The following is a 25,114-nucleotide window of genomic DNA, read 5'->3' as shown; positions in this document are numbered from 1 at the left end:
TGTGTGTGTGTGTGTGTGTGTGTGTGTGTGTGTGTGTGTGTGTGTGTTTTTGTGCCTGCAAGTGTATGTGTGAATATTTTCTCAAAGATGTGTTTGTTGGAAACATATCCACAGGAACACAGTTTAATCCAGCACTGAGGCCTGAAGTATTAATTTTCTTAACCCAGTTAATAAATCTGCCTATGTGAGGTGATATAATTTAATTTGTGTCAAATTTATTTGGAGTGATCTGTTCCATTCTGTCTTGTCCAAAAAAAACTAAAACAAATGAGGAAATCCATGCACTTAATCTTGATGCATGTTTTTATTTCATTTATTTATCTTACACTTTAGTAATTAATACTTAATTGTAACGGTCCTGAAACACTGTTACGATTCTCAAAACATGAAATGCAATCACCACATTCATTTGCACTGTGTAGCACAGCACTTATCGTGTCCTTCAAAAGGATGTCACGTTCTCAAAACATTAAACTTGTGTGTCAAAGGTAAATAAATTCATCAACGTGCAAATCGCTGCCATCACAATGACACTTCCATTCGTCATCGTTTCACTCAAGACTGTCAAAAGTCTACCAATTAAGGTTTCTTGCCTGCTTCAGGATGTTTGCCAGCAATCTTCTGACTTTTTCAAAGCATTGAGTTCACAGGGAAATTTACATTAGTCCTTCGAGAGGTCATTCATATTTGACAAAGACAGGTCCCTATACCAAGAACCAGCAAATACAAACAAGAGAAATAACTAATTGGAGAACAGCTGGATGCCTAAATTAATTTAAGCAATAACACAATTCATAAGGAATATGAATACATATCAGAGTTACATGAAATTACAGTAATGGATCCCTGTCAATATAGCACACAGGAATTTCCCATTCGATCTTTGTAAATCTCTATTTCCTCTATGTCTGTGTTAGTGTTAAATGCCCTGTAAACTCTGTCAATTGAAACACCTGTCCCCACACACTAGACATGTCAGCCTCATCATTTTATCTGTTTAAGAAGGCAAGCTGTGCCGATATCTGATCTATTTAAAAGTTCACTTCTTTTGTTCCCAAGAAAATTAAGACTTGAAATGAGAAAGTGTTGTCCTTCGATACCCATTTGGGAGGTATGAGCCGTCAACACTTCTTTCGTCCGAGAGCGGCCATGAAGTCTGTCGTGTCACTGTCTCATCACACTTTGCTAACATGACATCCCATGCCCTCTGTCCCAGGCGCCCAGTGAGTACGAGGCCAACCCAGAGATGCTCTTCTACCGCATCACACACCTTACCCGTGGTAAACAATACCACATCTGGTCTGCAGCCGTGACAACTGCTGGCCGTGGCAACATCAGCTCAAAGGTCACAGTGGAGCCTGCTGGGAAAGGTGGGTCCTTCGGGCGAGCCTGTAGTGGAGGAGAAGGGTAAAGGGATTTCTGTAAAGGTTATGAGGGAGAGCGCTCTAGAGATGGCTATGAAACGGCAACATGATCTCCTGTACACGAATCTCTCTCATCACCCTCTCTCCTCCTCTCTCTGTCCTGCTCTCTCTGTTATGGATTGACAGCCGTAGTATTGATTAAGTAGTGGCTATTTTGCAAGAAACGCTGTTGTTAATTATGTGGTGATGAACAGGGCCTATCCAGTAAAATGACCCTTGGGGAGAGAGGTAGCAGGCGAGAATCAATAGAGAGGAGGATCTATGGAGAAAAGATAGACTGTAACTGAGAGGTTAGAGGGGGGGCTACACTAAAACACTACGCTACAGCTTTTTATTCCCTTAGAAGTGAGTAAAGGCCTTTCCCCTCAGGACAACTGGGCCACTCATTCAGCAGAGACATGCAGTTAGACTTCTGAAAATATGAAGAAAGACATATTTGTGTGAGAGATGCTGGAGCAGTTTTTGTTTTGTCTTGGTGTAGTCAAAAGATTCATGACTTTTTTGTGTGTGCAGTCCCGGGTAAGATCCTTTCCTTTGGGGGAACGGTGACCACACCCTGGAAGAAGGAAGTGCGTCTGCCCTGCAGCTCAGTAGGAGAACCCGCCCCCACAATTAAATGGACCAAAGACAGGTCAGAGCTCATCTAACGCCACTTATATGTCAGCATCATGACTCACACAGACAGACACTGCTGCATGTGAGAGAAAAACAAAATCACTTACTTCTGGAACGAGATTAACATCTGTAACCTGTCTGTACTTTGTCAGTGAGGACTCTGCCATTCCGGTGACAGCTGACAGTCAACGGCAGATCTTATCCAACGGCACATTGGTGCTACGTTCAGTCAAAGCGGAGGATTCTGGGTACTACACCTGCACTGCCACCAACACGCTGGGCTTCGACACCATCATAGTCAATCTGGTGGTGCAAGGTAAGAGGAAACAGAAGATGTCTCTGAGTGGAACTCCAGCGGAGGACGTGTTTCCTTTGTGATGTTTCTGCTCTGCTGTTGAGTCACTGTCTCTGTGTGTACATCCAGTTCCTCCTGATCAGCCTCGCCTGACCGTCTCCACTACCTCCACCTCCTCCATCACCCTGGCTTGGATCCCTGGGGACAACGGGGGGAGCTCCATCAGGGGTAAGACTTTCTGTGAACAGAGCAACACCTGCCCACCTTGCAGCTGTCTCATGACAACACATCCTTTCAATGCGCTTCACCCTCTTGCTATCAGTTGTTCTAAATCTGCAAATAACAGGGTAAACAATGTTTCTGTGCAAGTAGTAGTCAAACTACAACTGATTGCAGCTTATTGTTGCCCCCTGGTGTCCAACAGAGGTAGCAGCAGCAAGGACTCTCCACAGTCTTTAATTTTTTGGATTTATATCAGTTGCTCTAAATGACTTGACGTGTTGTGTGATTCTGCAGGATTTGTGCTGCAGTATTCTGTGGACAACACAGAGGAGTGGAGGGATGTGTTCATCAGCTCCAGTGAACGTTCCTTCAGGCTGGACAATCTGCGCTGTGGAACCTGGTACAAGGTCAAGTTGGCGGCCAAGAACAGCGTGGGCTCAGGGCGCATCAGTGAGATCATTGAGGCAAAGACACATGGAAGAGGTGAGGGTTGGAAGCAAAAGTGTTGCAGAACACAAGCAGGACACAAGTGAACAGACTATAACTCTGGCCTCAAAACAGAATAAAGTTGTCTTCGCTTTTCGTTTTTTGGCTTTTGCTGTCTATCCTATTTAACGTTGTTTTATGGCAATATGAATTTCTGCCCCTCGCAGATCGCGGATATTAAAAACATGTATAATTGTCACATAGTTTGTGCAAAAGAAATGCTTTATGTGGAGAGAATTTGTTGCCTGTTTTCTTAATATTGCTTTGTTGGCATTACCACCATCTTTCTAACCTGCCGTTGTTCTGTGTCTGCCACTCTTCTCTACAGAACCAGTGTTCAATAAGGACCAGCCGCTGCTCACCCACATCAACTCCACTCATGCAGGTCTCAACCTGCAGGGCTGGACCAGCGGCGGCTGCCCCATCACTGACATGATGCTGGACTTTAGACCCAAAGGTACCTGGGCCTGGCAGAGCCTCAAGGCCAACTCCACCACTCAGCTCTTCCTCAGTGAGCTGCGTGAGGCCACCTGGTACGAGCTCAAAATGAAGGCGTGCAACAGTGCTGGGTGTGGCAACCAGAGCTCCCAGTTTGCCACCACTGACTACGATGGCAGTGAGTGTATCCTACATCTTTTCCGATTTGAGCGCCACGTGCACTGAATTTTCTTTCCTAAATATTTTTCTCATTGCCCTTCTCTCCACAGGTACAATCCCTCCCATCAAATCAGCTCGTGGAGAAGGGGATGATGTGAAGAAGCTGTTCTCCATCGGCTCTCCGGTCATCCTCGTCACTCTGGGTGTTGCTTTGCTCTTCATTATCCGCAAGAAACGCAAAGAGAAGAGGCTTAAGCGTCTTAGGGGTGAGAGAGAAAGAAAGCGAGAGTTTGGAGAGAGATCATTATTATTGTGTGTCATTAATTAATGTAACAAAGAGTGACGAGTTGAAACAATTATCTTCATAGCCAGCTATAATCTAATTAAGATATTGTCTTCTTATAGATGCTAAGAGCCTCGCTGAGATGCTTATCAGGTAAGAGCCAGCGTTTTACGGGCATAGTTTTTATGCCTACTGTGTAAAGGATGTAATATTTCACATCGGTCAACCTTTGGAAAACTATGTGTTATTTCCACGTGTGTGTGTGCAGCAAGAACAATCGCAGCATAGACACTCCGGTGAAGGGCCCTCCTCAAGGACCAAGGCTCCACATTGACATCCCTCGTGTTCAGCTACTCATTGAGGACAAGGAAGGCATCAAACAGATAGGCATGTGGCTGCACTTAACAACAGCATAAACTAATGCATCACTGCATCACGCATGTTCTAGTATCTTCTGTGAGATCATTAACATTTAGTTGTATGTCCTCATCTTTTGCTTTCAACAGGGGAGGACAAGGCAGCGGTGCCAGTGACAGACACGGAGTTCAGCCAATCAGTGAATCCGCAGAACTTCTGTACCGGCGTGTCTCTGCACCATCAAGCCCTTATCCAGAACTCAGGGCCTTTGATTGACATGTCGGACATCCGCCCAGGCACAAGTGAGTTTTTTTTTTTTTTTTTTTTTTTTTTTTTTGCAAATCAAGCTTATTGCATTACATTTCACAGCTCTTACAGTGACAGCACATGAAATAGGTTGAGCAGCTAAATCCAGGTGAAAGCTTCGATCTCGTATTGAATAGCACTTCAGACAGTAAAGACAGTATGTGGTTGTCTTGACAATCAATATATGGATACACAGTCTTTGTACTACCAAGCTGTTCTTTGATCACCGTGACCTCTCTCAGACCCCGTGTCCAGGAAGAGTATAAAATCAGCCCACAGCTCCAGGAACAGATACTCCAGCCAGTGGACCCTCAGCCGACCGAGTCAGAGCCAGTCGACGGCCTCGGCGCGAACTCTGACGTCCGACTGGCGGACGATGGGCTCTCACGGCATCACCGCCACCGAGAGTGACAGCTACAGCGCTAGTCTGTCACAAGACACAGGTGGGTCAATCCCAGCCCGCACCCATGATACAATGACACTGCAACTCGTATGTACTGCTATTGCTTTTATGTTATTACCGTTTTTACATCAAGTAGCAGAACTTTTATGAAAATATTTTTAAAAATGTTAAGATTCAACATCAAAGTCGAATCCAATCCAGCAGCATATGAACAGTATATACACCATAACATGCATTCTCAAATTACCAAATCAAAGAATGGAGAAAATCTATTCTATTCTACCTAACACTGCCTAGTACTACCAGTAACGCTATTACAAAGAAACAAGGTACTCTAAAACAGAAAAGAGAGTGAAACGAATCATAATAATTAAAATTACCAAACCATATATAGTTTGCCCACTCCCCAAAATTCATAAATCATGAGCTCCCAACCCACAGTTTTCCCTAAAACAGACTAACATTTTCAGGTCAACCTTTTCTAAATAGATGTTTTTTTAATCAATCAAACCAGCTAAGTAACAATTGTTGCCACAGTTATTATATAAAATGTATGTGTTTTTATGTATGTTTTTCCAGATAAGGGTCGCAACAGTATGGTGTCGACAGAGAGCGCCTCCTCCACTTATGAGGAGCTGGCGAGGGCCTACGAGCACGCCAAGCTGGAGGAGCACCTGCAGCATGCCAAGTTCACCATCACAGAGTGCTTCATCTCCGATAGCTCGTCCGACCAGATGACCACAGGCACCAACGACCCGGCAGACAGCATGACCTCCCTCAGCACGCCGTCCGAACCAGGCATCTGCCGCTTCACTGCCTCACCGCCCAAACCGCAGGACTATGACCGCGGTAAAAATGTGGCTGTGCCCATTCCCCACCGCGCTAACAAAAGTAAGTACAAAGAGATGCATGAATACTTGCTTTTTCTCCTAAACCAAGACAAGGAATTTTATTTACAGTGACTTCAAAATGATGGGAAAAGGTCTTTCCTTGACAGAAGAGCAACAAAAAGTCACAACAACAATGCTGTAATAGAATCCAAAGAGATTTCACTAAACAAATAAAAAATTACTAAAACTATATATAAGTACATAGTGGGAATGGACTGCACGCTCTGGGAGTTGGTGTTGGGAAGCTGACACACCAAAGAAAGGTTTTTGGTTTTTTTTTTCCCCCACAATAATGTGGATAACAAACGGGTAAATCCCACACTGTTACTAGGAATGATCCAAGTTGAATCAAAAACCAAGTGGTCATGTTGAAGTTTCCTGGCCCGATTAGAGGCATCGTTTTTCTGCAAACAAATCAATCCCAAATCAAAACCACCAAGTCATGAGTTCTATTGTAGTAAGAAAAGTGCCAGGGCCATATTTATTCATATGCATTTGGAAATAATTCATTTCAGCAATGGACACAATGGCATAAAATTCAAAATCACCTCACTGTATGCTCTTGTCCTGTCTCTTCTCTCGCCTCTCTCAGGTGAATTCTGCAACCTACCCCTATACATGAAGACGGACCCATTCTTCCGCAAGCAAGGGGAGCTGCATGACCCGTGCCCAGCTGTGCCACCGCGGGAAGCCTCAATCCGCAGCCTGACGCAGCGGGCGTATCACACCCAGGGCCGTCACAAGACTCTAGACCCTGCCAAGCAGCAGGTTCTGACGCTGGGCCATTCTGGGCTGGCCAGCTTGGGCGCGAGCTCGGGCACCGCCACCTTGCCCCAAAGGACTCTCACCATGCCCAGCTCCAACACTGCAGCAACTGCTTCCACTTCCAGCACGGGCAGCAACCCCACCAACAGTAACAAGGTGGGGGGCTCCAGAGACTCGCTGCTAGAGAGCAGCTCTTCTGCGCTGGGGAGACTGCAGAAACAGAGTGTGGGGGCCTACTCCAAGTCGTACACACTGGTGTAGTCCGTCCTCCTGCACAGACTTGCATTGCTATCGCACTCCTCAGCCAGCCCCCCTCTGGTGCTCTTCGGTCTGGGCCTAGAAAGGGCATGCAACCATCTTTCTTTAAACCCAACTAATGGTGAACTGCCCAGCATTCTAATTTTCCTCGGGATAGGTGTTCTCCCAGACAGAGACCCAGCTAACCCTGCTTTTCATGTTCACCTGGGACTCTATAAAAGAAGTACTAACTCCAACTAACAGTTCCAGCCGGCTGGTGCTCTGCTCCGCTCAGTCCTCGCGGAGTCGCACAGCAACAAAAAAAAACAGGAAGTGATTCTGTGGTCATTTGAAAATATTGACTATAATTGAGGAGCTAAAAGCTCTGTGTTTATGATGATGAAGACTACGATAGCCAGTATGAAGCTGTGTGGCCATCCTGTCTCTCATATGCACACACATACTGTCCTCCATAGTTTGAGTATTATTGTCAACTTGCAGGACTTCCAGTTAAGTTCCCTATTCTTACTGTATCTTTCACCCTCTATGTGTCTCTTAAAAGTCCCAAATAGCTATTGGCAGATTTTCTCTTAATGGTGATTCCAAAACAAATGATTCAGGTTCACTTCCAAGAAGGATAAAAATGTCTATCACAATAATATTCTCCACACATCTCTCTCCAGCTGAACAGTGTCTAACTTTTTAAACAAATCACGACAACCCAAATGAACCAGCTATAAGTTCTCACATTACAAATAGAGAATATTTGGTATTATAAAGAATTTACATATATATTTCTATGTAGGTATATTATTGACATTTAAGTGAAATTATGACAAAGTATAAATTGTATGTACTACAATAGTTTAGTAGTATATACAGCAATTTAATGTTAATGTCAAATTCAAGAATGAGACAATCGCTCAACCCAAATTTTAAAAAAAAAAGAAGGTTGGACTAAAGAAAGAAAAAAGTTTAGTATATATACGGGATGTTCTGTATGTTGCTGTATGTAGACCGACTAACAGAAGAGTGTTTCGCTCCTGTGTGGACAGAGAGTGGCCCTTTCCAAGATGGGGAAAGCAAGATATACTTAGTTTTAGTTTCAGTTCCTGAAAAGGCAGGCTGACTGGGTGAACAAATAAAAACCTACTTTGCTGTGTACGTGTGTTCGGCGGAAACAATCATGGCAGAAAGCCTTCCGTCATATTATTTAAGTCTGCTTTTGAGAATACAGGCTCTTTGACTCTGTTGAGCTTCTCGAAAGCCTGAGCGGTTGGTTAAAAAAAAAAAGAAGAAATAAGTGTCACAGAAGATCCACAAATAAGTTTTATGTTGGGAGAGTGGTTGCAGACATGAGTCATGATGTCGAATCACGGCTTCAGTAACACATCCTACCAACTTCCCAGCCTGCCTTGGTGTCACCCAGCCGAGCTTCGCTCTTCAAGGAAACGTACAAGTAGCTGAAAGAATCCCAGTCATGATGTGAATGAAGTAAAATAATATAATGTTGAGCGATGTTATATGTCAGGGAGTTCAGTTTTGAAAATTATATAATGTTCACTCAATTGATATCTTTGTTGTTGCCCTGTCTGAATTACTGTATATGCCCTGCTTTCTTTATCTCCATACCCCTCCATCTTGCTCTGATGTACATTCACACAAGAACCTTTTGGAATGTCTCCATGATAGCGTTTTGTGCTTTATATTTATTTATCCATGTACTTTATTTGTTTGTTCGTTTAGGGGAGGGGGTGTCTGTTGGTCCGTTGATTTTGATTCATGATATTCATTTTAATTTGTTTGGGGTTTTGTCAAAATTTTGGTAGTGAGGTATGTGACCTGTGGCTAAAACCAGTTCAGCCAAGTGAAATCAGGGACTCGTAGCTCTTTTGGTCACACAAACTTACTGTTGTGTATATACTGGACTGGAGTCGGTCTGCAAACCTGAATCATTCCGGCTCCCGTCCTTTTCCCCCCCGTTCAGATAAATTAAAGTTAAAATTCACCACCCGGAACATGCTAGATCCATCATCTCTACCGTTGTCAGTGTTGTTTATAGATTAAGTCTTGTACATAAAAACACAGTTTTGTATGAAGAGCTATTTTCGTCAGAATAAATCAGGGGACACATCAGGGTTGAATGCCCCAATTTCAAAATTGAAATAGTATCAAAAATAAAATATTTTACTTCTGAAATGGGCAAAAAACATTTTTTTCTTTCCCTTTATGTTTTTGATACTAATTTGTTGAATTTTTATTCTTTTTTTAAAGGTCTTTTGCTGTTGTCATTTGTCCTATTTACTTTTTTTATTATCATTATTTTGTATTTTGTTCATCCTCAAAAAATCATTGCATGCTTGCTAAAAGGGAAAAACTGAAGGAAACAATGTATGAAAATCAAAAACAAAACAAAACAAAAAAAAAAAAATGTTGAGGGTATCCCAAACATTTGTTTGAGTTGCTTGTTATAGCAATTGCTTGTGTTCAAAAGTACATTTTCTATGAAAAGAAAACAAAAACTAAAAAGATCATTCTAACACCTTGTGCAATAAAGCTATCTTTCATACGTCACGGCCTCTGTCATTCTCAACAGGTTTGTTTGCATATCACCTGAATATGAAAAAAAAGACAGCTAAAGCAGTTCTCATGCTGGCAGGACCATGACGAGAGGAGACAGGACGAGACGGGGTGAAGTGCTTGGAGTATCACTGGACGACCTGTAGCAGGTTGATATTAATATAACCAAAATTAAATCCAAAAACAGAGTAACGTTTTTGGTGTCGATACTCAGCTGATGTTGAGATTTGAATTGAGATTTAAATATAATCTGAAAATGTAAATATTCATCCGGTATGAAAATGGCCAAACCATTATGAGAACGATCTAATGAGAGCATACGCTAGTCTGGATAGATGTGTAAACGTGTCCATCATACTGACTTAAAGTGAACGAGACTTTGTATGTTTGGAGGCCTCGTTCTGGGCTACAACATTGTGCTCTCAGAGGACTTCAGGGGAAGACAAGAACCACATAGAATAATCAAGTTATAAATTGAACACTATTGTCAATAACAATACTAATAACTCACAGAAGATAGCAAATTCAGGTAAAATACTCACAATATCAATGAAAAGGGTATATGCTACAATTACACTTAAATCAAGAGTCAAATGTGTTGCATATTGTTGGGAAATGTCCCACTTATCGTTCTCATAAACTACATAGTTTATAAACTCAGGCTGGAGGGTTGCTCAATTCATAGTCGTATATATTAACCATCCACAAGATGGCGTCATACTATTATAAAGTCTCACCTCTCCACACAGGTCAACAGATACTGTGTTCTACCAAAAGAGTGCAGTCGATCATGACTAACATGCTGTGAATAATGGATGTTTCTAGGAATCACCTGCACCACTGCCTAAATACTACAGCAGAGGTTATATATGTTGTGTAGGATGAAGCTTCTTTATGAGAAGAATGCTTTCATTGAGAGCAGAGTTAAAGAACTTGCATTAATTTAGCTTGGGCCTCTGATTATCTTTGAGGAGCAGCAGCCACACACACACATGCCTGTCAATCAGGAGAATAGTTTAAACCACGCTGCATTATTCCACCGCGAAAAAATGTGGATAATAATAGTAGCCTGTCTAATATTTTGTCAGATGACAGCAGGGAGTAGCCGGGCTTTCTAAAAAACTGTCATCGGATTTTCACACAATACTCAACATTTTAACCACCAACACGACATGCTTGATATTCTCGAGTCGTATGGCCCCTTTGTTGTGACCATATTCATCCAACTGATATTGTGAGGTCTCATAAATTAGAATGAAATTTGAAAAATGAACTTCCACTTTCATTTCAACCTTGTGGGATTACTCAAAATGAATGGAGGTACCTCTCAACTTGTAAGACACAAACACATGCACCACCAGAAAGCTGAGGACAATTTTACAATTTAATTTATTAACTATTATACAGTTCACATAAGGCCTTCATCTTCAAACACTTTTCTCAGTCAGATAAATTCCATGGTTTGCTCTTGGTGCACAGTACATAAACTTTCACGTTTCAGCTATTTCACTTCAGTATTCGTTTTGTTCACGTACTAATTTCATGTTTTAAAACAGGGAGAGGCTTTCATCCTTCTCCCTTGGTGCGTTTTATTTTTATTTTACTTTAATCATGCACTAAACTTAAGTGGCCTTGAACCATTCACAAAAATTGTAAAAATGGACCTTTAATCATTGAAATACACACTAGAAATGTTTTCTACCATTGACTAACGGGTGGTGTTCCCCAACATACAAATAAACAACCATTATAGAGTAGTATGCACTCACTTTTTTCCTCATTGAACGGTAAATTTGCCACGGTTGTGTCAGAAGTTAAGTGATGTGGTAAGATTATATACTCCCGGGAGTTGTGTTATAGTGGGACAGTTGCTTGGTAGGTTCTGTGCCGGTCTTTATGTTACAGCTATGAGCAGTTTGAAAGAGCCCTCAGTTTAATCGGACAAACACATAAAACGACTGACTTCCAACAGCATTGCGATTCCAAAAAGTACCAGAAGGTGATGATCCCAAATACTACGACAACCAAAAGCTCTAACTTGTCTGGTCATCGTTGCAACAAGAACAGAGCTTCAATCATCCTGAACTTCAATCTCTAGTGGTCCATTTTTACTTGTTCCCACTGAAAAGACGGTGCTCCCTGTCATAAGTTTAATGGGTAAAATCACCAGGTCTTCATCAACACTGCTACCACTGACAATCAGCTGACTGCTATCCATGAAGAGGGGAGGACCAGCACTAAACTAATTCACTAGAGCAGGTAAACGGCCAGTGGTGCTTCCTGAATGTGTCCTACCCACAAACATTTAACTTCTACTGGTCATTGTATTGTATAGCAGGACTAGCAGTAACAGTGCGTTGAAAATACTAAACCTTCTGAGTTAAAGGTCCTTAATATTAGATGAAGACAAAGAGCCTGGGCTGATGGACAGCCACAGCAAACACATCCAGCAACCTATCACGTTGCAAGCGTTTGGTTTCAATAGACAGCAGGTGGCAATGCAGAGTCGAGTTATAGTACGATTACGTTACACATTCAAATGTTTCTCCTTCACTTGACTGATGGCAGGCAACGTTTTCTCTGATATTACATTGGTCAAATTAAACCAATCTTCCCTAAACATCCACTCTGATCAACCAACAGCTAGAAAGAGGACGAACTCTTAAATAAACCTATTTTCCACATGGCTGTATGAATGAGGAATATGGGTGGATTCAGACCTAAAATGGTACGTCTTGATCAACTTAAAGAACGCAAGTTTTTACAAAAGGATCTTCATTTTTTTTTTTCACAAACCTGCACTGATGCCACATTCAGCCACTGAACAAACAATATGGACAATAAATCAATGTGGCATTTCTTCAAATTTAACACTACACTATCACAAAGTGCTTCAGATAAGTTTGTGGATACAAAAACAAGTTTGATGTAAACAAAGTTTGATCTGCCAGAGCTCTGTAAAGGCAATGGGTATGGCTGTTTGAGCTGTGAAATTAAAAACACAAGAAAAACAGTATGTCAACAAAAAACAAAAAAGAACCCTTTTGAGGGGAAAAACAACAGTGATCATTAAAGTGCATCCCTGGATGTGTAACCCCCCCCCTCCCTCCCCCCCCCCATGCTGACCGCTCAAGTAGAGCCGATGAGAGAAACCCCAAAGGCAGACAGAGGAACCTCTGCTATATGGAGCAAACTGCTGCCCAAAAGACCTACAGAGGAACAGTCTCAAAAAAATCCAGTGGCAGTACTTTCATGAGAAAAAAAAAAAAAACAGTTTTACACAGATAAAAACACAGTGGCCACAAATCTTCCAGCTTGGCATAGAGGTTTCTATTTGTTGGTAGTGTAGGATAAATGGTGGCTGTTGACAGAAGAGATGCTCGCTGTGACAGCAACCTCTGTCCTCCTCTTCGGACCTGAAACCCTTAAATTCCAGGCGATGAGGGGCTCAGAGGGCAGAGGAAGAGTCACTGATAACGGTACGCTGATGCACATAAGTGTGGATAAAAATGGCAGGTTAGGGAAGTCTCTGATACACTTCCTATCTCATCTCTTCATAACCTAGGTTGTCAATGATCAAAGACATAGTGTGCACAGGTTTGTGTGTGTGTGTGTGTGTGTTGGTGATAAGGTCCAGCATCATCATGGGCACACGTGGTTTCACCGCCTCTCACAGTGTCTCTTGTTCGGCAGGGGAATGGTGGGGGTGGGGGTGCTGGTGGAGGGGAGGGAGCAGGGACTGAAGCGGAGACTGGGGGGTGGTGGGTGGGGACTGCTGCAGGGGGCTGAAGTGTGAGGTGGTGTGGGGGGGAGAGGAGCGGTAACAAGAGTAGGCAGAGCTCCCGCTGAGGGTGGTGGTGGGTGAGGCAGGGAGGCCTGCTAGGCCGGTGGGGGAGTCGAGGAGGGGCTGGTTGTAGAAGAAGAACGCACACTGGTGGATGAAGCTCTCGATGATTGTCTGGTAGGTGCGCGTGGCGGTCAGGGCATCCATAGTGGTGAAGTCTGGCCTCATGAGGGTGGGCCAGAAGCAGATGGACAAGTTTTCACTGGTCATCAAGTTCAACCTGTTCAGCTGGCTCACCCTGGGAAAACACAAACAGACAGACAACAAATTATCCGCTCTCATCATACAGTGCAGAAAAACAAAACAGATGGGTGTCTACCACAGAGGAGCAACACATTCACAACATGATTCAAACAGTGGAGAGGGAACTTACTTGTGTAAGTGGCTCACTACATATTTGAAGACCTCATAATTCTCCCTGGGGAACCTCCTTAGGACGTCCTTCATGGTATATAGCCTCTGTTCTCGGTCATTAATTTCTGCACATAGAGAAGAGAGAAGTTAAGATTGTCAAAATCAAGACCTCATCACCAAACACAGCCATTTGAAACTTAAATGTCTTCATACACTACCATGAAAATGATTCTTTTCAACACTAAAACAGGTCAGCCAAAACCCTCCCTACCCTCTTCCCTACTAAAGAAATAATCTTTGTATGTGCTTGTGAAGACCCTCCCAGCCCAGCAGTGTTTGCTTACTGAAAGCATCCAATAGGTCCACCTGCAGAGCACAAGGCACCAGGGGCTCAGGCAGCTCAGAGAAGAAGCTTTTCAGGGCTCCAGCCACAGTGTTTATGGAGAAGTCTTTCTCTACCAGGTCTAATCCGTGGTCTACACAAGGAGAGAATGAGAGAGTTATAGGGATCAGAGGAAATAAGCCCATCAGCAGGACTGAACAATCACTTGCATGTCACTTTCCTTTGGTATCTGTTTATGTTTTGATTAGGCAGCCACGTAATTACATGTCAAACAGCTGGTTCAAACAAGTCTGACGATCAGCTCACCCTGTTCAAACTGCCTCTGCATGCTTTCCATCTCCGACTTGTTGCCGCTTACACGGTACAACCCCTCTGTATTCAGGCCTGAGGAAAAAAGAGCGCAGCAGAGAAAAAGGGGAAGACGTGGGGGGGCACAGTGGGAAATGAGCAAAGCACAAACACTTCATTAGCCCTATTGCAAACAGACATGGCAATACAGATGCTGGCAGTTTGTGGGGGAGTACTCAACTGAATAAACCCTTGAATTACTTTCAAATCACAATGTGGTCATGAACAGGTGCACTGGTTTCGGAGTTCCAACAATAAGCATTTTTCTTTAGGTGACTATTCAATAACATTCATTTAATAAAAGATATTTACCTGTAGTGAAGAATAAAAACTGATAAATGACCATCGTTAGTATTTCAGATTTTGCATACATCACATGCAGAACAGCACAACATGGGCAAAAGATAAAACAACGTACCTGTGGTCTCAATAAAGCGGACACACTTGTCGATGAAGAGTGGGATGGGTCTGTCTGGGGATACCACATTCACTAGGGGGGCCCCAAAGTAAATGCTCTCCGGGGGCTTGGGAATGGCTGGACGGGGCTTTGGTCTTGTTTTCTGTGGAGAAATAAAGACAGAGGAATGTGAGTGTCTCAAACAGGGATACTTATGTTGATACTAAGTTGCACTGGTAGATTTCTAACAAAATGTAATGTTCTCCATCCAGCAAATCAGGAGTTCCTCACATTCTAGATCCTCCCCAAGACATTATCACAGTTTAAACATACTCACTCGACAGTGAGTGGTGCTCTTTTACCTGTCCGTTTATTTTTCATAAAAGACAAAAACAATCTCTGTATTATGAATACGTTAATATAAAAGAGAAAAAGGTGATATAATACACACCTTGGCTGTTCGTCGCAGGCTCTTCAGAATGTTCCTCTTTTTTGGGTCCTCACTCTCCTCAACAAGACTTTCGCCTTTCAGGGTCCCAAAGTCATCCTCCTTGGACTTCTGAAGCGCTCCCATCTCATCGTCGCTGCCTATGAAGCTTGTGCGGAAGCTGCTGAACTTGCCAAGCCGCTTGGAGCGGTCGCGGTAAAGACGAGGCTTCACCCCTGCCGCCGAGAACTTCCTCCTTCGCTCCAGAGAGCTGCTGTCCGCTTCGCTGTCCGAGCCATTTCCATTGGAGTGCATCCTGTTGGAGTTGCGGATGGTGATGATTTTGCCTTGTGTGCTATCGTGTGGCACCGAGTAGATGATCTCCTCGTTGCTGGGGCGAGGTTTTGAAACTGCGTCAATGGGTTCGGCATAGTCTGAGGGATCGTAGCCCACATCCCCACCGGGAACCCAGGTAACAGCAGAGGGTAGGGAGCGGCGATGACCCATTGTATCGATATATGGGTTACGGCTCACCTTCCGGAAGTCAAAAGTGACACCCGGTTTGACTCTCACCTGGGGGGGCACTTTGTTGTTGAGTTTGTTCTCAAAGTCTCTGATGTCAGAGATGACAGAGATGTCACTGGAATCCAATTCCGGCAGGTTGAAGCCCCCACTGTGAGAAGTGAGTGTGCCATCATAGTACGGGGGTGATGGCTCTACGTCATCTTCTGAATCCAGGTACATGGTGACAGGACTGGGAGAACTGCAGCGTGGGGAGTACACGTTTTCACTGGTGCATGCTTCGGCAACATTATCGTACATGTGCGTGGCCTCCACAATGTTGCGTTTCTCAATCACCTCCATCAGAAAGGAATGGAACATTTCTATCCTGTGCAGGCCTCCCACCACCCCCCCGGATCCACAAACCACACTGTTGAAACGACCCTCAATCTCATGGGCCAGCTCCTCCCCTTGGATCAGCTGTTCACAGGCATAGTCGCTGTCAGTGAGCTCTGCCTGGCTATCTCCCACTGCCAACAGCTGAACTGGGATGATGTCCTGAACCTCACACAAGAATGCACACAGGGTCTCCAGGGAGGCCTTTCGGGAGACTGAGTACACAGCAATGTAGCCGTGTACTAACCTGCTCTTCCGCAAAGTGAAGGAGGCGTGGTATGAGAGCAGAGAGAGCTCAATAGCTATCTTGTGTCCTCCAACCGTCTGCTCCAGCAATACAGAAGTGCCACTATTAGACATGGGCCTGCAGTGCTGATGCATTAGGAAAGGGGACAGGAGCTGCTCAATGTCGTAGGAATCTCCACACATTAAGCACATGACAATGCGAAGGTCGGCCTCTGGGGCCGGCTGATGAGGAGAGTCTCGGAGACCTGGAGGCTCAGGGAGGAGGGGAGGGGAGCTGCTACTAAAAGATGTGCTCCTCCTAATATCCAGAAGGCCCCTCAGCACCTGGTTGATTTGAGTCTCATTGACATTATGGCCATAGCCCACACCAGGTGAGGCAGGGTCTAAAAAGCTACACTGCAGCCTCCTTGCAACCTGCTGTCCCTGTGTTATTAGGTTTAAGGCAGTTTCTCCACCTATATCCACATATGATCCTACGCCTCTTTTAGTGACTAAAAGCAGGGACGTTGGCAGCTTAGCTAGCTGACTGTCCCTTCGGCCAAGAGTTGACTCCCTAAGTCGCTCAAGACTTTCAATCACATAGGAGAGGGACTCTTTTGAGTTGTACAGACACAGACATCCGTGAGGGGTAAAAGTGGGGGTGTGGAAGGAATTCACTTGAAGACGCACGTTCCCCTCGATAGGCCGCAGCGTCAATTCATACATCTTCCCGTCCAACACATACCAGTCGTCATTTGTGCAGAGAGCCCTAATCTCATTGGAAAATTCTCTGGCCAGTCCATCCCTCCCTAGTATGACAAGGTTAATTCTGTCAGCCTTGGTGTCCCCAAAATGAGCTTTCACGTCAAAAAATGGGTAACACGTGGGGAAACGTGAGACTAACATTTGTTCAATCTTAGAGTCTCCACAGTTAGGACTGCTCGGGCAGGTCTCCTTGGTAGGGTGATAGACAAAGTGGATATGCTTCAGTACCAGAGCATCTCTTTCAGCTGGTAGCTTCTGTAGCGCCTTGAACCGCTGTTCCTCCCCCAAAACCTCCTGAATAGCCCCCATCTTCTCCTTGCTTGGCTTGGCATCCACCTCAAGCTCATAAAAAAGCTCGGAGTACTCCAGTAAGAGCTCCTGAAAGTCTTCTTTAGCGCGGTCAATGGTCTCCTTCTGATGGCGGTTGTACAGGTCCAAGTACTCAGTCTCTTCAAGCCATTGGTAGAACTCTTCATTCATGATAAAGCTGCGGGCCTCCTCCCAGGGTCTACCGGGTGTGACAAAGGGAGAGGAGGCTAACTTGTGTTTGAACTCCAGCCTCATCTCTGCCCGTCTGCACTCATTACGCAGATGTTCCAGGTGGGCATTAAATAAGTCCTCCGCTTCAGCAGTCTCCAGCAGGTCTGAAGGGATTCGCTCATCTTCCATGTTATCAATGTGAGACGTATCCTCCCATGGCGAGTCCTCCAGAACGACAAACCAGTGGGCAAAGTGCTGCTTGGACTCGAGGACCTTCTGTACCCCAGACCAGCTCAGCTGATCTATCTCATCCAGGTCAGGCACCAAAGAACTAAGTGCTAAAGGCAGAGTGCTTAAGTATATTCTACGACGCCTCTCAATGTGCTCCTGCTTCAGGCGGTAGACATGCTGTTGAAAGAGCTTCTTGCATTTAGCAGTTCCCTCCAAGAACACATATTCTTTGTACTCTGGGGAGGTGTTCATGCGTCGACTGGTGTTTAACCAGGTTTCATTATGATTCTTTACGATGCGGTTGATTAGCCATTCATAGCGATCCTTGGCAGAAGCTATCTGCTGACTCTGGAGCTTTAGGGCTTCAAAGTAAAGAATGATCTTGGGCTTGCCCCTGCTCTTATCAATAAGTTGAACCAAAGTGAGGAAGGCAAGGTCCACATTTATATTTGAGCGTGCAGACGTCTCCACTACTGGCAGACTCTTTTTTGTGATGGCGAAGGTATGTGCATCTTTGATGTAGCGTTCCACTCCTTCATCACATTTGGTGAGGACCAGCACAATGGGCTTCTTAGTCTTGCTAAGCTGTCCATACAGGTTTGTGACAAATTTCAGCTGATCATCAAAGTTGCGGTTCATGCCCCGGCTGACATCAACACAAAGCAGGAAGCCATCGACCTGCAGCTTGCCCTCAGGCATTTGCTTTTGCTCAAAGTCTTGCTCCAAGCCCAGCTGATCGGTACAGAAGTACATGAGCTTCTCCGCTGAAGCCAGCTTGGTTCCCGCAGCCCGTTTGATGTAGGGCTGCATAGCAGTGCTACGGTGTGGCTGAAATGTCTGGTCATCAATGAACTCAGTTTGCTCCACAACATGCATCCTGCACTCAGGCCCCTCCTCCAGATCCCGGGACACCTCCCCCCAAAACAGAAAGTGATCATTGTTGACCACTCGACCCCCAAAGTCACTGGTGCTCAACACTGATGTGTGGTCCAGGTAGAAGTCATCAGCACTAGGCCGCACATACCGATTACAGAAGCAGGACTTGCCAACCCCACATTGGCCTTTCTCTTTCTCTGTTCCTGACAAACCCACTACAATGAGGTTGTAAATGGGTGACCGGACATCTTGCTTTTTCGCCATCATGGCCTGCTAATGCTCATCCTGCCACAAACAGGCACTGTATAAAGGAGTTCACTTGAATGTTTGTCCATAAAGATGCTGACCCACAGAGGAGATCAGATTTCACTTTCTTCTGCTGGGCTTTGGTTTTGATAAGTGCAGTGATATGCGCAGAGGGTTCTTTCATGCACTCCTTATATGAATCAGATCCTGTCAAAAAAACAACAACAAAGAAATCAGACAAACTGAGCAATCAACAAACAAAAAATACATTTTGAATTAAAAAGGGGAAAAAATATCAGACCCCTAACCCTAGGACATACTAGTCAACTTACATTAAATAAAAACATATTGTTAAAACATGCTACTTCACGTGATAATGGACTTGTGTTAGACAATATTTTAGCTGACAAAATGTTCCACATAGACGTTGCAAATGTCTGTCAACTTGCATAAAGCTATTTTTCCTTTCCTTCTTAACAATTACATGATCTCTAATAATAACTCAATATGACAATTACAGAGGAATGAAAGAGGCACATCTCATTCCAGCTAGTGCCCATTTCCTTTTTATACCAAATGATATTAAAGGAATTGACCCTCAATGGTGAACGTCGGGTATAATGTTTAAGACCAACTAACATTGGCTCTTTGATTCTGAATTCAACTGGTTACTGGGCTCTAATTACTGTCCCTGACTATGGCCTTGGTCGTATATCAAGTCTGATCACTTATGAAACACAATTAGATGTAATATGTGTGAAATCACTGCATCCATTTTATCACTGTACACACCAAGTACACACACTGCTGTAATTTTTGGCATTATATCTAACCACCAGCAAAGGCTTAATGAAGACGGTGTTACAGGACCAGTCACAATATCTCCTGACTTTTAGATATTACAAGTAATGGCCGGAGTAAAGTAAATACAATTTTAAAGCAGACAGCACACTGACTTCCGCAAATTACATTAAATTGTCAAGCAGATATATTGTATATCCTGGGGCTGCAGCTATTACTCTCTTTTGTTTTAAATAATAGCAATGCCCATAAGGTCTTCCCAGAGCCAAAGGTGACATCTCCTGTTATGTCTGACCAACAGTCCAAAAGTATTATAATTACTATCATAGAAACTTAAGAAAACCAGAAAATATTCACATGTGAGAAGCTGGACCAGTTGTTGGTATTTTTGCTTAAATACTACTTATTGAATACTATTATCATTAAGAGTATTCAAAACTGTTTCCTATCAATCTTACATCGATCAGCTACTTCATTAATCAACTCATTTCAGCCCTGGTCCACTCATCTCAAGGCAAACTCAATATCAAACCAGGGTCAAAGTCGTTACATTGATCCTTGAAGAAAACCTGTTGGGAGTGGTGCTCTTTAAATGACAATGTCAGCTGACATCAGTGAGTGGGGTGACCAGCATGAAAATGACTATGTTGTAGGCACCTCAGTCTTTTAACCTAAATGAAACAGCAGCCATCAGCCCAATCTCCACAGACGAAACTGTGACTGAATAAAGAACTTATTACCGGAGAGCCAGACACAAGCACAACATCTGCCAAACGACACTGACCTTGCTCAATCCTTTAAGACACTTAATGGGCCTACTTCCACTATTATAGCATTGATTAACACCTCCATTATAATAGCACTGGTGCAATTCCGATATAGCCTATATGTAGTCGGCTCATAATTTCTAAGGAGGGACAAAAAAAAAAAAAAAAAGGACTGATTGCAGAATTTCACTTATGCGTAATGGGATTCACTGGAGTCAAACATCATGACAAGTGGAATTATGGGCTTACATTGAAATGAATATCATGTCACATGAAGTGACCGCACATTAGAAACAAAACTGCTCCGCCGGCAGGGTCAACAGCAACCACAGGCAGTCCACACCGCTCAGCTGAGCTAGGCCTGATATATACCCAAAACGGACGGACAAGTTCTCTGCGATTAAAAGCCACCAAACTGCTCCGTCCATCGGCCTCAAATCACAGCTCACTAAAGTGCACCTTCGAGCAATTCAGTTTACATAACGCGCTTACTTAGTTAAGATTTGGTAAAAGGTTACAGCCTGTGTTTGGCAAAGGATTAACAGTTAACATGAGCTTTAGGGTGCGCGCACGCACACACAGAGAGAGCGAGGGGCTGACCACGCCAGGCCTGCTGTCTACAGAATGAAATAGCAGAGCCGAAATCTACAGCCTAACTTCTCCACACCGATCATGTTGAAAGAGAATGTATTGACCCAGCTGTCTAGGGTCTAGCACTCGACAGCTTCCATAGGAAATAGCCCATGAGAGAATAGGGCATATGTAGCATGCGTACGTACCATCGCGTTTCTCCCTTTCTCCTCTCGCATCTGTCAGGCCAGCGCTTGCCGCAGCCCTCGCCGCCTGATGTGCACAAGCGTAGAGCCGCAGAATGCACTATGGGGGTCGTCTCAACTCACGGATAACACTGATAATACCACAACTTTGTGCGATGGGGTTATTTCATTCAAATATCCATTACCCATGCCTGGATTCTCTGGTTTAGCGTCACTGTTTTCGTTGCAATTAAGCACGGGGAGAGGAAGAAATAAATATCCCAAAATGACAGAACAATCCAATTTTGTTCTTGCAAAGGGTGGTGTTTTTTTTTTTTTTTTGTCCTCGTGAGAATTTCAGGCGTACAAAGAAAAATCTGCTTAGCCGTCTTCTTCTCGGTTCACCACGTTGCTTTTTCAATAATTATTCTGTCCATTGTTGTGCTCACATAATGCTGGGCCGGGTCGCGCACACGAGACAACGTTTGAGTTTCGTGCAATCGCCGTGGTGTGTCGTCTGAAAATATGTTTCTACTGCAACAGAAATTGTTCATGTCCGGATGCAATTCGTGAGCAGATTGCGTGTGTGAAAAGTGGGATTTCTGCAAAAGCTTTCCGATAATGGCGGCGGCCCTCCTCCCCGGACCTAGTTCTCCTCTTCTTTTCTTTGGGGAAAGGGAGCTGTGGAGACACAAGCGGCGCAGAGAGGGACTCACCCAGCGGCGCCCTCACACAACTGCAGCAGCTCGGTGCTCTGGTAACGTTAGCTCACCAGTAACGTTGCACTGCCCATGCGGGGCTCGTTACCTGCAAGTAATCGATTTCTCAGCATTCAGTCCCTAATTAAAGGTACTGCCACGCTCTATGTTTCGTGCAGCCGTTTGTTCCTGGAAGGTTCACCCAGAGAATGTAACGTACAGGCAAGTCACATAGAACTTACAGTGAAGTTCTATGTGACTTGTAACGTTTTCCATCTGATACAGGTTAGCGTTACTGGCTATTTTGCAGTAACATTAACGTAAACTGCAAGCTGTCGACGTTCGTGGGTGATTTTATTTTAATACTTAACGTTACTGTAACGTGAAGTAAACCGACTAACGTTCAGTTAACACTATTGCTTATTCCCGTAAAGTTATGTTAGAAAACGGCACGTTTTCATCTTTAATGATAAAAATACACTGCATTAAATCACAACAAAATGTGAAACAGTGGGATATTTAATTTCATGATATCATATGAAAAAACATAAACTGCTAAAGTCTTTTGTAAACTCACTTTTAAGTAAACAGACAAACAGTTGGAGGTAAATGAGACTGCAGCATGCTATGGACCTGACAGACCCTATTAGTATATTTCCCAAGGTACAAAGCAAAACAAGGGAATATGACTTCAATATAAATTATACTCCATTACACCAGACAGCCAGATGTAGTGAAGGCCACCGCGTATAGTCTAACACCGCCTACTCATACATTTGGGCCGTAAAAGGTCCCAATATGGTACCGTTCAGCTCCTCCACCTTTAACAGAGGCTACCTGGCATCAATCATCATCATATCTGATTACTTTGATGATTAACTTCAGCGTTACCGCCTCCTAGCGGATTTATGGACTAAAAACTACCTGAAATGCACCTTTGCAGTGAGGGCTTCATGCGCTCGCAGTTTTTACTTTCTGTATAAATTCCACGCATTTTCTATACTAAGTACGTTCGCTGTGTCGTAATTTCATTGCGTCTCCAGCGGTTCCGAGTGGGAGTGCATGTTAGTGTAACTTGTGGCCACCACCAGACTGCACCTGGAGACCAAGAAGAGGACTGTTCATGCCCTCTGAATATTAAGGAAGACCAGGTAGGCTTATTTCTATGTGTTTATTACAGATGTGCATGTACACTATTTTTGTATGTGTGCATGTATTTGTCTATAGTTTTGTGATGTGCAAGATGCATACAATTCTCCCGGTTATACTTGATAAATTGATAACAGCGTTTGTGCTTGGTGTTGGTAGAAGAGATGTTGAGATTCTTTGCTTGAATAAAAGTAGAATTGTCACGGTGTAGAAATACTGTTACAAGAAAAATCCTGTATGCAAATTAAGGCTCTGTTATTGGTTTTAAGAAAAGACGGTGGGAATTGTCATCTGTTTGTGGCACCAGACCCAAAGTCAAGCAGTCATCAAGTTCATTCAGATTCATCTTCTATGAACCAAATGTAATGGCAAGCCATCCCATCCCTTTCACACAAAAAAAGAGGCACTGGAGCCAGTTTTGTGTAATTGATATTGCTACCACTAGGCAGAGCCCTAAGCCATCCTATGATTCATATGATCAAGAGGAGTTGATCTAGTTATAAGCTTGTGCTTTTTATTGTTCCAGTGATCATGCTAGGTAAGTTAAACTATTGACTCAAAACCTCTTCCTCATCCTCATGTTGACTGTGTTTATTTTTATAAAGAGAGAAGACATATAAGATTACTACACATACCCCAATACATATTTCTTCTGTGTCTTTGCTTTTAAATTCCTACGCCATATATAAATGTGTTCCCACAGCTCGTAGATTCATGGGGTTTTGTTTTACACCTTGATCAATTTAGTAGCTCTTGTGGTGTAACAAGTATCTGGGGGATGAGAGGCAGTTGAGGTGAGAACAGGGTGAAAGGGAAAGCAGACGGGTGCTGAGGGAGCTCAGCGCAGATGGACGATAGGCGACAAAAAAACTTCTCAACCAAGGACATTACAAACAGGAAACCTACAGGAAACCCCACACAGCGTTCACATATTTTCGTCATGTTGTAGTTGACTCCAAAATAGCTCTACATTCAAGCATGCATACTGTAACATAACAGGTCAGAGATAGGAAGGAAAGATGAAAGAGAGACATTTCATTATGGAAAAGTTAGCATGGGGAGATTTAGATGAGCTAGATAGAGGTTAAAGATTATATCTGATACCCACACTATCTCATTTATTCACACAAGTTGACCGTGTGTGTGTGTGTGTGTGAGAGAGAGAGAGAGAAAGAGAGAGAATTGGAAGAAACCAATTTTCCACCCCGCCCAAATAAGTCAGCATTGCTCTGTGATTCATTGTGATATTGAATCGTAAAACCGTAGCAATTTAAATACAAAATGAGGCAAAGCGATTACTATACCTCAGATTCAAACACTGCACAAACATGCAGGCAGTTAGTTCATGAGAGGAGGGTGGAGGGTTGTGCACGGATTCTTTGGATTTGTTCCATAATATGTCAGATGTTCAGAGTTATTTTTACATTATTGTGATGATCTGAAATTGAAGTCAGGCGCATGGGTGCATTGTAAAAAGAAGGATATTTATTTCAGCGTTTTGGTACTGAGTTTGACAGAAATGGAAGTAGTGACAGTTGAGGTGAGTAGTAAGTGCGTGTGCTCCTGAGAGGAAGTTGGGTTAAATCAATCAGCTCAGTGCTACCGTCCATATTTTGATCGCAGTTAAACTTTTTGCAAGTGTTACATTCCAGTTTATGGCGCATAACACCTTGGGTTCTCTGCGTTTTTAAACTAATCGAGGAAGGAATCAACAGTGATGTGCAGGAAATATAACTAAGAACTAGAAAGGTATGGTTCACATCAGAACTGAGCTCAAACAAATGGTCATGAAGGAAGAGCCCGAACTTCAGGAAATGGCTAGTAAGGAAATCCTTCTTACAGGAACTGCTAAACAAAGATAGGAAGACTTATTTTTAAAAAAATTCAGCAGGAAATAATGCAGAAGGAGATGTCAGAATGATGGTGAAGATGCAGGCTGCGGTGGAACTGTAGTTTCTTTCTGGTTGACTTTAGTGTCTTTTGGATTTCATTGGCAGTGAGGTTGTGCCAGATGCTGCAATGTGTGCAGAGTAGACGAACCAGATGTGTTC

At 43.6% G+C, this 25,114-nt stretch overlaps 2 protein-coding genes across 2 annotated transcripts in view; one reads left to right on the top strand and one right to left on the bottom strand.

Annotated features, from left to right (window-relative positions):
• The window catches only part of LOC116389012 (Down syndrome cell adhesion molecule-like protein 1 homolog), a 53,216-nt gene extending 42,906 nt beyond the window's left edge, over nt 1-10,310 (top strand). The window contains exons 18-30 of the mRNA XM_031857397.1: nt 1,190-1,370; nt 1,938-2,055; nt 2,192-2,355; nt 2,464-2,562; nt 2,851-3,039; nt 3,371-3,658; nt 3,750-3,905; nt 4,045-4,075; nt 4,191-4,309; nt 4,429-4,581; nt 4,828-5,028; nt 5,568-5,879; nt 6,471-10,310. Coding sequence (XP_031713257.1) covers nt 1,190-1,370; nt 1,938-2,055; nt 2,192-2,355; nt 2,464-2,562; nt 2,851-3,039; nt 3,371-3,658; nt 3,750-3,905; nt 4,045-4,075; nt 4,191-4,309; nt 4,429-4,581; nt 4,828-5,028; nt 5,568-5,879; nt 6,471-6,904 — 2,445 coding nt within the window. The 3' untranslated portion in view covers nt 6,905-10,310. The remainder of the gene's footprint in view (nt 1-1,189; nt 1,371-1,937; nt 2,056-2,191; nt 2,356-2,463; nt 2,563-2,850; nt 3,040-3,370; nt 3,659-3,749; nt 3,906-4,044; nt 4,076-4,190; nt 4,310-4,428; nt 4,582-4,827; nt 5,029-5,567; nt 5,880-6,470) is intronic.
• A 520-nt stretch (nt 10,311-10,830) lies between these two features.
• Nucleotides 10,831-21,955, bottom strand: arhgap35b (Rho GTPase activating protein 35b). The gene is made up of 7 exons (XM_031856934.1): nt 21,241-21,955; nt 15,198-19,100; nt 14,768-14,909; nt 14,308-14,385; nt 14,003-14,134; nt 13,678-13,783; nt 10,831-13,542 (listed from the first exon to the last, which is right to left on the bottom strand). The coding sequence occupies exons 2-7, from the start codon at nt 18,912-18,914 to the stop codon at nt 13,131-13,133; spliced, it is 4,587 nt and encodes a 1,528-aa protein (XP_031712794.1). The 5' UTR covers nt 18,915-19,100; nt 21,241-21,955; the 3' UTR covers nt 10,831-13,130.
• Nucleotides 21,956-25,114: the final 3,159 nt, after the last annotated feature.

Source organism: Anarrhichthys ocellatus, unplaced genomic scaffold (assembly GCF_004355925.1).
Source record: "Anarrhichthys ocellatus isolate YVR2014 unplaced genomic scaffold, GSC_Weel_1.0 scaffold18, whole genome shotgun sequence".
In the NCBI taxonomy this organism is placed as follows: domain Eukaryota; kingdom Metazoa; phylum Chordata; class Actinopteri; order Perciformes; family Anarhichadidae; genus Anarrhichthys; species Anarrhichthys ocellatus.
This window is presented reverse-complemented; position numbering and strand designations above follow the sequence as displayed.

What these genes read in the sequence shown, in the direction of transcription:
- arhgap35b (XM_031856934.1), bottom strand. Translation starts at nt 18,914, where the DNA reads ATGATGGCGAAAAAGCAAGATGTCCGGTCACCCATTTACAACCTCATT. An exon ending in GCCTGCGACGAACAGCCAAG is followed by an intron (nt 14,910 to 15,197) that starts GTGTGTATTATA and finishes ATTTCTCCACAG; the next exon opens with AAAACAAGACCAAAGCCCCG. An exon ending in GGACCTATTGGATGCTTTCA is followed by an intron (nt 13,784 to 14,002) that starts GTAAGCAAACAC and finishes CTCTATGTGCAG; the next exon opens with AAATTAATGACCGAGAACAG.